The sequence below is a fragment of the Papaver somniferum genome, chromosome 7, assembly GCF_003573695.1.
Source record: "Papaver somniferum cultivar HN1 chromosome 7, ASM357369v1, whole genome shotgun sequence".
NCBI lineage: Eukaryota > Viridiplantae > Streptophyta > Magnoliopsida > Ranunculales > Papaveraceae > Papaver > Papaver somniferum.
Genome location: NC_039364.1, coordinates 55,642,488 through 55,656,943, shown reverse-complemented (window position 1 = coordinate 55,656,943; position 14,456 = coordinate 55,642,488). Strand labels below are relative to the sequence as shown.

Genomic DNA, 14,456 nt, shown 5'->3' with positions numbered 1-14,456 from the left:
CATGCATTCTTCAATTTCAGCAACAAGTCTTTTTGATCTGTCGGAGATGCGGGACTATCAGGGACTTGTTCAACATTAAGTTGATCTTCTGTTTACTCCGGCTCAGATTCGTCAACAGTATCCAGATCCTTTTATGTATAAAGTATCTTCTAACCCCATTTGTTACATACTTGTTTATTTTTGAAACTTTTTACTTCTTCTGCAGGCCTCCATTCATAAGCTGATGGCAGCCAACTTAAGGTCATCATATTCTTTGCGTTTCCCTCTAATTTTTGCTTGTTCATCCAAACGTAGAAATCTTCTTTACTTTGTCATTTCTCCGAGAGAATTCCTCTACTCCCATCTTTTCTTGTTCAACAACTTCGGTAATCAAATAACTAACACTTTATGATTAGACTGATTCTTAACTCATAGAAAAGACGTTCAACAAGTCACCAATTTCGTTTTAACGCAATTAATGTAGGAGAAAAGATAGCAGTTAAATAAATAAATTTAGTGAAGGAATTGATTCTCATGAAGACAAAATGGGTGAGACAGATGTGAGGACGAAGTGAATAGGACTGAGAAAAACGAAGAGATATACAAATGAGTATCGCCACATACTTAGAGCATGATTTCTTCGATTTCAGCATCAAGGTCTTCCTATTCCGACAAAAATGCAGGACTACCAGGGAGTTGCTTAACCTTAAGTTGGTCCTCTTCCTGCTCTGACTGAGATTCAACAACAATATCCATATATATTTTTTGGTATAACAAGCATCTTCCAATCCCACTAATTAAATACTTAGGATAACCTTTGAAACTATGTACTTCATCTGCAGGCCTTAACTCAGAATTTGATGGCATCCAAATTAGGGTCATGGTACTCTTGGTCTCCTTCTAATTTGCGCTTGTTCAGCCGAATATATAATTTTTTTTTGTTTTACCACTTCTTAAAAATCCTTCATCTCTTTCTCTACACTCATTTTTGCTCGTTCTTCAACTTTGTATAATTAGATAAATAACACTTGGAATATTAGACTAATTCTTATTGATTTTGTAAGAAGCTGCCGAAGAGCATGATGAGACATCTTTTCTAACAAAATAAATAAATAATATACCTAGAAGTATAATGAGCAGTAGAAACTTTCATGTAGATAACATATAGATTCAAGACTTTTGGAATTTGAAAGTAACTTAAGAAACTATATTTAGATGCTAACTAAAATGTATGCTCAAGTTATACCAGAAACGTTCACTTTTCACATCAACCACACTACAAAAAAAAGCTGATACTACATCTTCTAAAATTTTATACCTTTAATATTTGTAACCATTTGGTGGAACAGTTGGAGGGAAAGAAATGATAGATGCTACAACAAAGAGCTGGAATTTATAAGAAATTTATAATTTCGGTTAAATGTAATCTTTTTAAATGGGCCATCAACACTGATATTTTCAGTGGTATGTCTCTTTCTTCTCTTATTTGTAATTGAATGCTTTATTCATTTTTAGTTAATTGGTCGGATGATATCTATCTATTCTCCTTCAATATCAGAAGTCTATTTCACTTCCTGTATTTAATTTTAGTTTTCAATCTTGTACGAATATGTATTTAGAACTTTAAATGTTATTAGTTATCTGTATACTCTTTCAGGGACCTATTGAGTCTTGTTGTGACGAGGTCACCCTCGTAACAGCTTCTGTAAGGGCGCATCTTCACATTCTAGGATATTTCATCATTGATATGGCACGCATCTCTAGATATAATTTAGAAAACAGATAAGTATATATTTATTTATTTTTGTTATATTTTTATTTTTGTATTTAGTTATATATATGTTCTATAGTCCTTCTAAAATTAAATAACAAAACTTACCGTAAATTTTTTTCTTTTTATTCTTTTCTTCTTGTTTACTCCCGTTTGAGCGATTTTCCTATGCACCTCAACTTGCTATTCCCATGGTCATGAAGGTAATAACCTAGAGGGAGTTGTTACGACGACCGCAAACAACCAACTAAATTTTGACAATCAATTACTATAAAAGATCAAGATTCTAGCTTAAAAATTGATACACATGGATCTGTTGATTCTCTATATCACAGTTCTCAATTTTATACTATAGGCCGTATATATTAAAAAACAGATAGGTTAATAGATTTCTCCTCCCTTACTCGACAGCAAGCTAGGTAGTAAAAATTAGATCAAAGATCTGTATGTGCGCTCATGTTCAGCAAGATCAGAACTAAAAGGGATCAATCATTCTTTGTTCTCTTTATTTGTTTCTTAAGATTGAATAGTTCATCCAAAGTTGTTGTAATTAAATATGCTCGGTTCTTCTTCTTCGTCCATATTAGAGAAAATATATAAAAACCTAAGATTTCTAGGTTTAAGAAACATCAAGAGTTGTATGATTTGTTGTGACCGTGAGAATTTAATTTGTTCGAGGGACTAATTATGAAATTAAATTGAAAGAATGGACGGGCGTGACAGAAAGAAAAATAATGAAAATTTATTACGAAATAATAATTTCTTAAATATTGTCTAGAGATCAAAACGCATCTATGATGTAATATCCAAGGATTAAGAAGTGCACCCTTATAAAAGCTGTCACGAGGGTGACCTCGTCACAACAAGACTCGTTAAATTAATATACAGATTTTCCTTTTAAAAAAAATGTTTCATCAACAAAGCGTTATGTCTTGTTTTTTCCTAATTAATTCTATGATATATATAAATAAACATACTCCCTCTGTTTTTAAAAAAGTGATTATAACCCTTTTGCAGAAACAAAGAGAGTAACATAATCAAATACCTATAAGAAATTATTCATTGTGGCGTACTGTATGGCTCAATCAATTGTTTCTCTTTTCTTCTTTTACCTCCTCGATCAATCAATATGCAAAATAATATATGGCAGATTTGGATAACATATAACATGGTGAGAAAACTCAAATTAACAACGAGACACATGCAAAAAGTTACCTTAGGTCTTGGAATCTTGTTCATGTTTTTTATTACTTTTTTTGTGTATAAAAAATTCAGTGGTTGACTTGACTTGACTATCACCTTATTTTCGACCACAGATAAATTAATTTGGAGCTAATTAACTGCTACTGCTCACCCACAAAGAAACTCTAACCCACTAATTTTTTTTTTCTTAGGCCCTTTGTTATCGGTCTTTGGTGTCTACTGTAATATATAGCGGCAACTCTGGTAAATGATGAGTCTAATTTTGTGCACACTCTTGCTTAATGATGTAGATTGAAATGTCAGGTGCACACTGGATAAAGAGTGCAGAAAATCAGACTCATGAATGAAACTATTGATGCCATTTTGTCTGACTACATACTCAAACCATTCTGATGTTGCGTAGAAGTAAAGGGTTCTTACCTGCCTCATACTGTGATATCTGAACCATTCAGATTCTCTTCATTTCAAACCATTCTGATGTTGTATATAAGTAAAAGGTTCTTAGCTGCCTCACACCAAGGAAAAGGTTCTTACCTGCCTCATACTAAGTGATATCTGAACCATTTAGATTCTCTTCATTTCCTACCAATTGTTACATTACAAACCATTTAGATTCTCTTCATTTCCTACCGATTGTTACATTACACAATAATACATAGTAATAGTTTTGCTGCAAACATTATTTAGAATGAGTTTTCATCTTTCCAGTTCTTGCTTATGGGTATAATAGGAGCACCTCAAAAATATTACACTTCTTTGTTTATTTATGATGTGGTACTATGTAAGGCTGGCCAAGGATGACAAGTGAACATTCTCCGCCTCTGGGTACGATTTCATTGCTTGTCGGCTTTTCCATCTCTAATATATCATGAAATTTCAAGATTTAGAGATTTAGCTGTAAACGGGTCAGCTCCCCATTTTATACATTTGCTAAATTGTTGAAACTTTTTGATCTCATAGAGTACTCCTTTATGAGTTTTGAGAAGAAGGAATCCTCCCTTTCGAGTAGCTTAGCTGGTGTGTCGTATTCCACTACCCTTCCTGCGCAAGACAGCAATGATTTAATTTCTTAGCCATAATCCAAACAACTTAAACCTACAGTATAAGCCTGTTTTTTTCAAAAATCTTTGAAGTTTAGTTTTAGGTACCTTCACTAAGGACAAGAACAAGATCACTATCTATGACCGTATGAATTCTGTGAGCTATAGTGACAACTGTACAATTTTCAAATTCCCGAGTGATGATCTTCTGTACAATTCCGTCCGTAGCTGTATCAACAGATGCAGTAGCTTCATCAAGAACGAGAATGCTACTTCTCTTCAACAAAGCTCTTCCAAGACAGAATAACTGTCTTTGACCTACACTCCAGTTTTCTCCGTTCTCGACCACTGTAAAGGCATAGTAACTAAAACTTTAGATGAACCCATAACTTGATCACAGTTACATTTCATATTCCTTAAGACTCTTACCTGGTGAGCCCAACTTTTCTTCCTTTGCACGTACTAGATCACCTAGTTGACATTTATCCAAAGCCTAAAAACAATTTTATCATCATCAAACTTCAGAATAAATGGTATGGATATCTTGATAATTGATGTGCAATAGAAGTAATAGCAAATAAGTTGTTTTTTTGACGGAAAAAAAGTAACACATGACTACCTCCCATATTTCTCTATCGGAGAATTGCTCTAGCGGGTCGAGGTTTCCTCTAACAGTCCCTTCAAATAATGTAGGATCTTGAGGAATGATGCTAAGTTTCGATCTCAAATCATGTAGACCTATCTTGCAAATATCAATATCATCAATTACAATGCTTCCTTCTTTAGGTTCCACTGTCCAAAAGAGAGCCTGTATAAGAGTCGATTTTCCGCTCCCTGTTCTTCCTACAACTCCAACTTTCTTTCTTCCTGGAATCGTGCAGTTTATGTTTTTTAAGACAGATGGAAGATGTTCGGCATAGCGAATCTGTAGAAAAGTAAAACAATAATGTTTATAATTTGTATCACTACCAAATTTGGATTTTGGATAATAGAGTATTAGGATATATATAGGGGCTTTACGTGCAAGTTTTTGAAGCGAATCCTTCCGAACTCGGGCCAGTTGCTTGGTGGTCTGCATTCTTCAATCACTAAAGGGGCTTCACTACTTAGTTTTGAATATTGCAATATCCTTTCTACTGAAATCATTTTATTCTCTGCATTGCACAAGTTCCATATGACAGATGCTTGAAGTATGTTCAAATTGAGACCATATGTCACTGCTAGCCCTGCAATACCTGTAATTTGGTCCAATTTTCAGTTAGCTAGCTTTTCTCGATTCTCCTCGTACCAATATTAGATTTATTTTGTGTGAATATGAGAACGTTTAGCATGGTGGTGAATAGTGATGCTTACTTGGATTGATAACTCCTTCAGGTAGGCTCACGAGGACAACTAATGAGGATGCAAACACAAGATTTGACAATATATTCAGTCTAAATGAAACCCATTCCATGGCTGATACATTGTGAAACCATGGCCTTGATTCATTATCAACGAGTCCCAGGTTCGTTTTCATGAAGCGGTCTTCTTGGTCGTATGCCCTGATTGTTGCAGCTCCTGCAAGTGATTCTGCAAAGTGATGGAGGTATGGAGCTCTTTGAATCCCAGATAAGCGTGCCAGTTCTCTTGCAGTAGGTGTATAATATTGCTGTAGAAGTGAACCCATTATTATTATTATAAAACAAAGATACAATCAACTTAGGGGTAGCTTTTCTTTTTCTTTTTCGTTTAATGGGTTGAAACGTCCCAATATCTGGCTAGAACGCCCATTCAGTGAAAAAGAAAAGAACCACCCTCTTAGACTCACTCCTCATGACAGTCTAAAGTAGGTCTTACCTGGTACCATATGCATATTCCCGTCACTGGGATGAAGATGACAAATACTTGCCATGCAACCTGTGACATAACTGCAATAGTTCCCAGAATTTGAATGATTGAGAAAGCACACCAGCCCACCCTCACGGGTAATTCCAAATCCAGCACACTTTGATCCGTAGATGCCTGATAATGAGAAATATTTAAAGGGCGTCAATTCTCTGAGACCTGTGGAGTTTATGAACATATATGAAATGTAGAACACCATAAAGACGGCCCGAAGGTTGTATTATTTTCATATGAGTCACGTGAAGTTATTATCCAGACAAACACAAACTCATGTACATATACCTGCATACAAGTATGGAAATCTTTGTCCTAACTTACTCGATTTAAGATTCTTCCAGTTGGTGTTGAATCAAAGAAAGACATTGGTGCCTTGAGCACACTATGAAGCATGTTGACGTAGAGTTTTTGTGACGTTAGAATGCCGTCTATAGCTACCAAATATGCTCGGGCCAATACACAAAATGCACTTCCTACTGATAGGACTATATACACAAGGAACATGAATTTCATGTCTACTACTGGCTTGGAATCTGTAGAGACGGGAGAAGCCCATGCCATCCAGTAGTTGCTCGCTATCTGTAATACTTGGAAACTAGTTTGAGATAAGATTATCAACGGGATCAATGCACCACCCCATACCAGGGTCAAGTATGACCAATAAACTTCTTCGTCGATACTTCCTGTTTCTCTCTCTTCCTCTTGTGTCAATCTCCCTCCTTTATCTATTATCTCTAGAGAGAGATCCTGTTCTGAATCATGTTTACCAACCAGATGATGCGTATGTGTCGTGCTATCTATGTCTGTTTCAACTGAAGACATTTCCTTCTCAGACGTTCTGCTCGAATTTTCGACATCAAAGATTGATTGTAGAGCTTCGCTATGTGCACCAACCAACAACTCAAATCCAATATTCTGTTTGAGAAGTTCGTCAAATCTTCCAGCTTGAATGATATTTCCTTCCTGCATCATCTGTCAAGATAATAATAGGTTCTTATGTCTTAATTCTGGTAATCCTAGAATGACAAAACCCTTGATTTTCATTTTTGCATGGAAGTTTAGAAATAGCGGAGAAAGTTGTGCTACAATCTCTTACCAGAATCAGATCAGCCGCCGGGAGAAACTCTACTTGGTGTGTCACATAAAGTATAGTCTTGTCTTTGAGGATTCCCATCAGACATTCCTGCACTAAAGTTGTACATACAATTAAAAGCATAATAATCACAAACTTTATACTGTGTAGACAACAAACCATATTCACATTTACATAAATATTCTACGAAGGATAAAAATTTAACCTCAAAAAGTTGACTTCCTGTATGAGCATCAACGGCACTGAATGGGTCATCGAGAATATAAATGTCAGCATCCTGGTAAGCAGCTCGTGCAAGCTGTATCCTTTGTTTCTGACCTCCACTCATATTAATCCCTCGTTCTCCTATCTCTGTCAGGTCTCCAGCTTGGAAGAGCTCAAAATCCTTTGTCAATGCACATGCTCTTATTGTTCTATCATATTTGACTTGATCATATGGATTCCCAAAGAGAATGTTATCTCTTACATTTCCAGTTAATATCCAGGGGGACTGAGGAACATATGCCTTTGTCCCACTAACTCTCACTGTCCCTAAAATCGTTGGTATTTCTCCAATTATGCAAGAGAGTAAACTAGACTTCCCTGACCCGACAGTCCCACAAATTGCAACTTTCATCCCTCTCTTCACTTTTAACTGTATTCCATCAAGGGTTGGAATACTTGATTCAGGGTCCCAACTAAATCTGCCTTTCTCAATCTCGATGCAGACCTCCGATGTCTCTTTTGGAACAAAAATGACTGCATCTTCCTGTATTTCATCTTCTTGGAGGTATGATGCAACCCTATCAACTGAAACTTTAGATTGCGCAATACATGATAGCAAGTCTGGTAAACTAAATATCGGATCTTGTAACATTCTGAATGTTGCCAGTGCAGATAAGACTTTCCCTGCTGATAGTGGGATCCCTAGTACAATACATGCTCCAAAAGTCGCTGCAGATATTAATGTGGGGGATCCCCAGAAGATAAAAGCCGAGAGTGCTGATAAGCGTAACGATTTCCATATCCATCCATATTCAATTTTCCTCAAATTTTCAAGCTTTAGGAGGTATTTCATATCCCAAGCTTGAAGTTTCAGGGTTTTCATGTTTCGAAGAGCTTCTGATGTAGCCTTCATTCGCTCGTCCTTGGCTTCCATGATCTTTGACTGGAAGGATTTCTGAATTCTTGTAAGAGGTATGTTGCAAGCCATCACTAGTAAGGTTGCTGCTAAGCCAGCAAATGAACCAAGGCCTAAATTAATATATAGGACGTAGGTTGCTAGTGAAATTTGTATTGGCAGCATCCACACTGTATTCATGTACCAGATGAAGTCTGTAATTCGTTGAATATCAACACTCATGAGGTTAATTATCTCCCCACTGCTGTGGCTTTGTCTAGACTGACTGGACAGATGAAGACCCTTCCTATATATGTGGGATATCAAAGCTGCTCTCAGACGCATACCTAATTGGCGCGCCCCGAAAATCCATTGCCTCTGTGCAATCACTTCAACCATTTTAGAACTTAAGAATGCTAGTGCAATTATGTAGCCCGTCTTTAAGCTGTAGTTCTTCTTCTGACTTAAGAACGCCACAAAGTATGGGCCAACATATGATGCTCCGGTACGGGCCAACATATGATGCTCCGGCATTGACCACTGCAAAAATGGCGTTGAGTGCTGCTTTTTTCTTGATCAAAAGAAAGATTGCCATATAGATGGATGGGTTGCTGGTGCTATCTCTCTCCTTGACTTGTCTTAAACTGTCGCCAAACGAATTAGAGAGGAATTCTGCAGAGTCTTTGATATCAATGTCTGGGATATCATCCTGTTCAAGTGCTTTCCTGTATCCAACTTTGAATAGAGGAGTGAGCCAAGAGAAAGTAATCAGTTGGAGAATAGTAGCCTTTGAGTAAGGAGATTCTTTTTCTCGTTTTCCTGCTGAATATTTTTCAGTATTGCACAGTAGAGGCTCTGTGTTGCTATTTGTTATGAAGCTGATGCCCGTTGTCCCTCTGACTGTAATACCTAGCAAGTACGTCGAGGCAATTAACCCAAGGAAGTTGGCATACTCGCCTACTCCGGGAGATTTATGATTTATAAGAATGTAACGAGTATGAGTATTGTATGGATAACGGATAATAAGAAGCTCGAAATCCACCAGACCCTTAGCACCCCTGGCAGCTTCAAAGACCTCGACTGGCGAAGGTTGATAGCCATAAGCAATGTGATTAACCATGATATTACTTGCAAGATTTCTTGACAGAAAACTAAGATTTTTGATTTGCAAAGGGCTTCGTGCCCGTTTACCAGTCTCAAAAGCATCAGTAAGTGGACTCCTGTTAGTAAAACAGAACAACCTACAGTGGCTCTGTAAACAAAACCAAGTCTTATGCTTCTGGGTAACTTTTCTGCTACTTCCTCTACAAATCCTGATCGATGTCCACATTTTCTGTATGAAACAGATTAGAGCACTTCCAAGAATCCCGAATTGGACTAATATGCTGAGTTCATCCCAGAAACATGGTGTGATCAACTTCAATCCAGCTTTCCACCCCTCAAAAAGTTCAAAGTCTGCAGAAATTTTGATTTGGAGGTTTTATAAGAGTTCCATAGCATTCTTTAAAAATCAGATTCATAAGAATCCTTAACCAAGAAACTTCATTTATTCTAATTGTGTATGCTAACATATTAAATATCTAGTATCAGTATGATGCTATACTAGTTTAGTCATTGATAGCGCTAAGACATTAAACATTGCTGGCCCAGTCAAGAGGAATTACCCAGCAAACTGAGCCGTATATAATTCTACTCTGCAAGCAGGCATAAATGTTACTGTTAGCCACTCATCTTGAAACTCCATTTCTTAATAGGAGAGGCAGGATAAATGTTACTGTTTATGCAACTTACAGTATATTGTTTTGCCAGGTAAAAGGAAAATGGGGATATGGGGGATCGTCTTAGTTTGGGAAAAAAACATTGTGGGGATGTTTAAACTTATGCGGGATGCATTACAAAGTCAAATTCCTAGGAATGCTCAGTGAGAATTACCTTAATAAAATCTTGAAACCAAATTTGAATAATTACGAAAAAAAAGGGTTCAACATGTCAAACGTAGTTCTGTTGTTCCAAGACTTGTGCGTTGTCTGTTCAGACTGTTCTACAAGGCTGGCTATGTAAACATTGATAAGTATGCTGCTATGTTTCATCAACCAATTCAAGCACGAAAAGACTAATTTCATTCTTTTACTACGGTATTTCATACATTGGAAGCCTGTTCTATTTTTTTCCCTTTAGTGTTAAACAATTTTAACTGTTTATCTTGCTATCTGCAAACATGTTTTCTGTATTGAAGCTATAGTATTTTTTCGTAATTACATTTATCATATCAAAAGCCAATTTTGGTGCAACAGGTTGATCCTATTCCATTTAAGTGCAGACAAAGTAAGCTTTAGCACAATAGCTATATTTGTAGAGTAAAAGCTCCAATGATTTCATAAATGACTTACTAATTTTCTCAGTAATCAAAAAGATGGAATAAACACAATACAAAAAGTAGAATATTTTCAATCCAAGAATAGCATATAATCCAGATTCCAGACACCACTAGAGATTCTCTGACAGAATAACAATACAGAGAAGCCATCTTTTAAAAAGTAGCTGTAGTGATAATCTTTGTTTTTTATCTCTTTTAACATTATGCACAGCTTTTACATCCGCATGCAACTTGATCACTTTTCTACCACTGGTGATACCATAGTAACTATGCGGACCAGATTAGCACCAACAATAGAATAAATGTTCTACGCCGATTAAGTTTATATTTCACAAGCTGCAGTTTTAAGTAGTTCTATGTATGATAATAAAACAACACAAAAGAAAAAAGAAAAAGAAAGTACAACTTCTGTATGGACTTAGGGTTATAGATAGACTGCCATAAGCAAGCAACTTGAAAACTTAACTGCATCAGGACAAATCTTAAACCATGTCAATGGATGCTAGTTACTATCACTGAAAATAGAATCCTTAAAGATCAAAGCATACATATAGGAAATTAACCTAAATAATGAAACTCATGTTCCTCAAGCTCAAATCTTAGCTTTCTAATGAAGATGGAAAACGAGAAGGCAGTCAACCAGAGCTAAGAACTTCAAACAAGTTACGCGTATTAAAATTATCTGCATAATAAGATGAGCTTACTTGATATACTGTTTGAATCAAACATATCTGCATAAACCAATCAGGCAGCTTGTCAACCTGAAACTCTTGATGACGTCGAAGAGTGAGTTCTACCAACAATGATCGATAGAACTCACTCGCTCGCTCGAGTCACCGGGCGGACGCGACAAGAAGGAAAAACAAGAAGCTAGGAGTGAGAGAGAGAGTGAGAGTGAGAGAATGTGAAGAGGGGAGGGAGAGAAATCTTTTATAGTACATTGATTAATTGAAAGAGAATATTTTCTGTTTCCCAATAAAAAAGCAAACTCGGTATTGAGAATGAGATGATGATGTACGTACGTGTATAAGATTTTGTCATGTAGGTGATGAAGAAGTAGAGTTTGTTTTGATTTGAACTAGGACTTTGAGCTTCACGTGATTGGTGGTTTAAAAAGACAGACAGGTTTTCACTTTCGGCTTTTTATTTGTTTCCGGGACTCATTGGTTATGTTTGTTGAAAAGAAGAACTATCGCGCTTGCCATGTGAAAAAAACTTCCGATCCTTTTTTTTTTATTTTTTACAGAAGGAATCAATCCAAATGAATAGGTTAAATGGACTCTCTTGATGATATTATATGTTTCAGTGATTTTTTTTTATTATGCTTAGATCTGTCTTCGGTTTCAGTTTCTTTCATGTGCTTCGAATTTCATATATGTGTTCGCTCTGACTCCATGAACAAGATGTCTTCTTTGTGTTGTGAATGGTGGAGTGGAGAATTTATGGGATCCGGAGATTCTTTTTGGGGAATTTTTACTTGACCGGAGTCTCCAATCTCCAATACAGTATATTTTCTCAATGTTCGGAATCGTATCATGGATTTTTTTTTTCCATTCTTTTCTTTTTGTTTTTGGCATACCATGAGGCATCGTTTTTAATACAAATTCGGCAGGTGGGGACACACACAGTCACGGAAAATGATATGTAAAGGAATAATCAGATCAACGGTTAAACTTTCTGATGTGGGCCAGTCTTCTGATAACACTTGACGTGTACCAATAAGATTCTAGCATGTGAATTTGTTAGGCCATGGTGGGACCCTATTTAGCAATTCGGCGAATGATTCGCGAATCATTCGCGAATTTTCACGTTTTGATCGGGACCGAACAATAAATCCGAATTAGTCGCGAATTATATGAGGACGCGATTTATACGTTGATGCAATTCGGACAGCTGTCTGTTCGTGTCATTGGCTCGACTTGGACTGAGTCAGTCCGATTCTCACTGTTTCAGCCCGTTTCCTTCCTTTCTAAAGAGTTTTTAAAAATTATGGGCGCAATGTGAATTGAACCCACGTCCTCTGCATTCTGAAGAATGCTCCAACCACTGGGTTGCTCGCTGTTTGGTGACTATAATTGTTATATTATCAATATATACATTTTATGTGTATAAATCATACCATATAGCCTCAAAAATGTATTTCATATTAGTTACCTATATGCCGAACTTTCAAAGACGAATTGATATCTTTAAAACGAATTATACACGTACGTATGTCGTTCCGGATTACTGCCATATCACGAACCGTTGACCGGATTTTTGACCGAATTTGATATTCATAAATCCGAATAATACTCGTACGTATCACGTTTCGTACGTTCTCCGAACTACGAATTGCTAACTAGGGTGGGGACTTTAAACTGTGAGCTGAATCAGTGAAATCGACTGCAATCTGCCAATTCTAGCTGGGGGGTCTTTTTGATCACCACCACCAAATCTCACACATGGATTTTGTCACCAAAATATAAACGACATTTGGACCATTCAAGGTGAATTAGTATATTTCCTCTGGGAATTCGTCCGGAGAATTTGGTGCTAGAAGAAATTAGTTAAATTAGATGTTGCGCCCGTGCGTTGCACGGGCCAAGATATTTTGCAGAGAAAAGTCTGTTTACATGCTAGTGAACTTTTTGGGATACAAAATATGAAGTATGAAACAGAAAAAATAGGCAGTGAAGTTGACAAAATACTAAAGTAATAACATAGAAAATAGTATTCCATAATTAAAAACAGTGAATAATGAAATTAACATCAAAAGAATTTATTTGTAATGCAAAGTTACCCTCCTCATGCTAACAGAGACAAATGACACTCATTATTTGTTTATTGATTAATATGTAATAATTAACATAGAAGAACTAAGAAATTCCATTATGCAATTAATACTCTCGAACATGATTCACAACGAATTAGTCAAACCAAAAGAAAATCGAGAAAGACCTCGAGATATGGGATAAAGTGATCACTCCCTTCCTTAGAGCAGTCTTACTGCATTCAATAGATGACAATCCATCTTAAGAACTTCGAACCGCAGTAGGAAATCCATGATGAACATCAACACTCCATACTTTCTCCACATCAAGTAACTTGTCTCCGCACTCATGTGAATCCCATTCTTCCAACGCATGCACTGATTACCCTTCTCGACAATTAGTTCTGCTTAAAAACGTCATCTCAAAAAAATCATAAGAAATTATTAAAGCCACAAAAATTATAAGAAATGTGAACATTACATCTAATATATATATTAATGCGTGGGAAGTAACTATGACAAATTGGGTTCAATTTAATCAATCTAATGGCAATTGCAACCGAGAATACTTTCCTTTCTTCAATTTTAGATTTAGGTAAATGTTGATTGGAGAAGAAATATCCGATGGGATTTTAATTCTCTCTCTATATATATATGTGTTAATATATGGTAACAATATATCTGCCATTATGTTTAGTATCTCCTCAAAAAGATACCTTCACTGTAACTCTTATAAGAGGCTTCTCTAACCTCTATTGATACATAATTAGAAAAACCCTATTCTTCTCCCGTGGATGTAGGCTTGTAGCCGAACCACGTAAATCATTTGTTTCGTATTTACATTTCAAGTTTGCCTCAATAAACTTTCAGCCAAACTAACCGTTAAACGGAATATTCAGACCCGATTTTCGTACGCAGTTTGGGGTTTAACATGATTTTGAAAAAAGTTCAACAAAAGTCAGACCGGATCAAACCCAGCTCCAGACAAATTTAGCCTTCGTGTCTAGTTATGTTTGCTTCATGGCATACTTAAGTTAAACCGTGATCAAGTATTAATAACCCCCCGCCTATTCAATTCAGAACTTAGAAGGGTTAGCTGACTGTTCTGTTATTTATTGTTTGGAATAGGTTAAGGTTGGATTTTGGACAACGGTTAAAGCAAATATCAAAGCAATTAACTAATGAATTACCTCACAGGCATGCGCATTTTCTAGAGCCCTAAGAATAACCAAGTTTGAAGTTGTAGTAAATAAATTCCTTT

The 14,456-nt window shown here is 36.3% G+C and overlaps 1 protein-coding gene across 1 annotated transcript; it reads right to left on the bottom strand.

Annotated features, from left to right (window-relative positions):
* Window positions 1-3,502: 3,502 nt before the first annotated feature.
* Window positions 3,503-9,396, bottom strand: LOC113297355 (putative ABC transporter C family member 15). Its single transcript, XM_026545792.1, is given in 12 exon segments — window positions 3,503-3,994; window positions 4,102-4,341; window positions 4,423-4,486; window positions 4,613-4,918; window positions 5,014-5,228; window positions 5,347-5,641; window positions 5,830-5,994; window positions 6,196-6,846; window positions 6,971-7,057; window positions 7,173-8,573; window positions 8,575-9,081; window positions 9,084-9,396. Coding segments are annotated over 12 exon segments (4,242 nt in total). The 5' UTR covers window positions 9,273-9,396; the 3' UTR covers window positions 3,503-3,872.
* Between the last annotated feature and the right edge of the window lie 5,060 nt (window positions 9,397-14,456).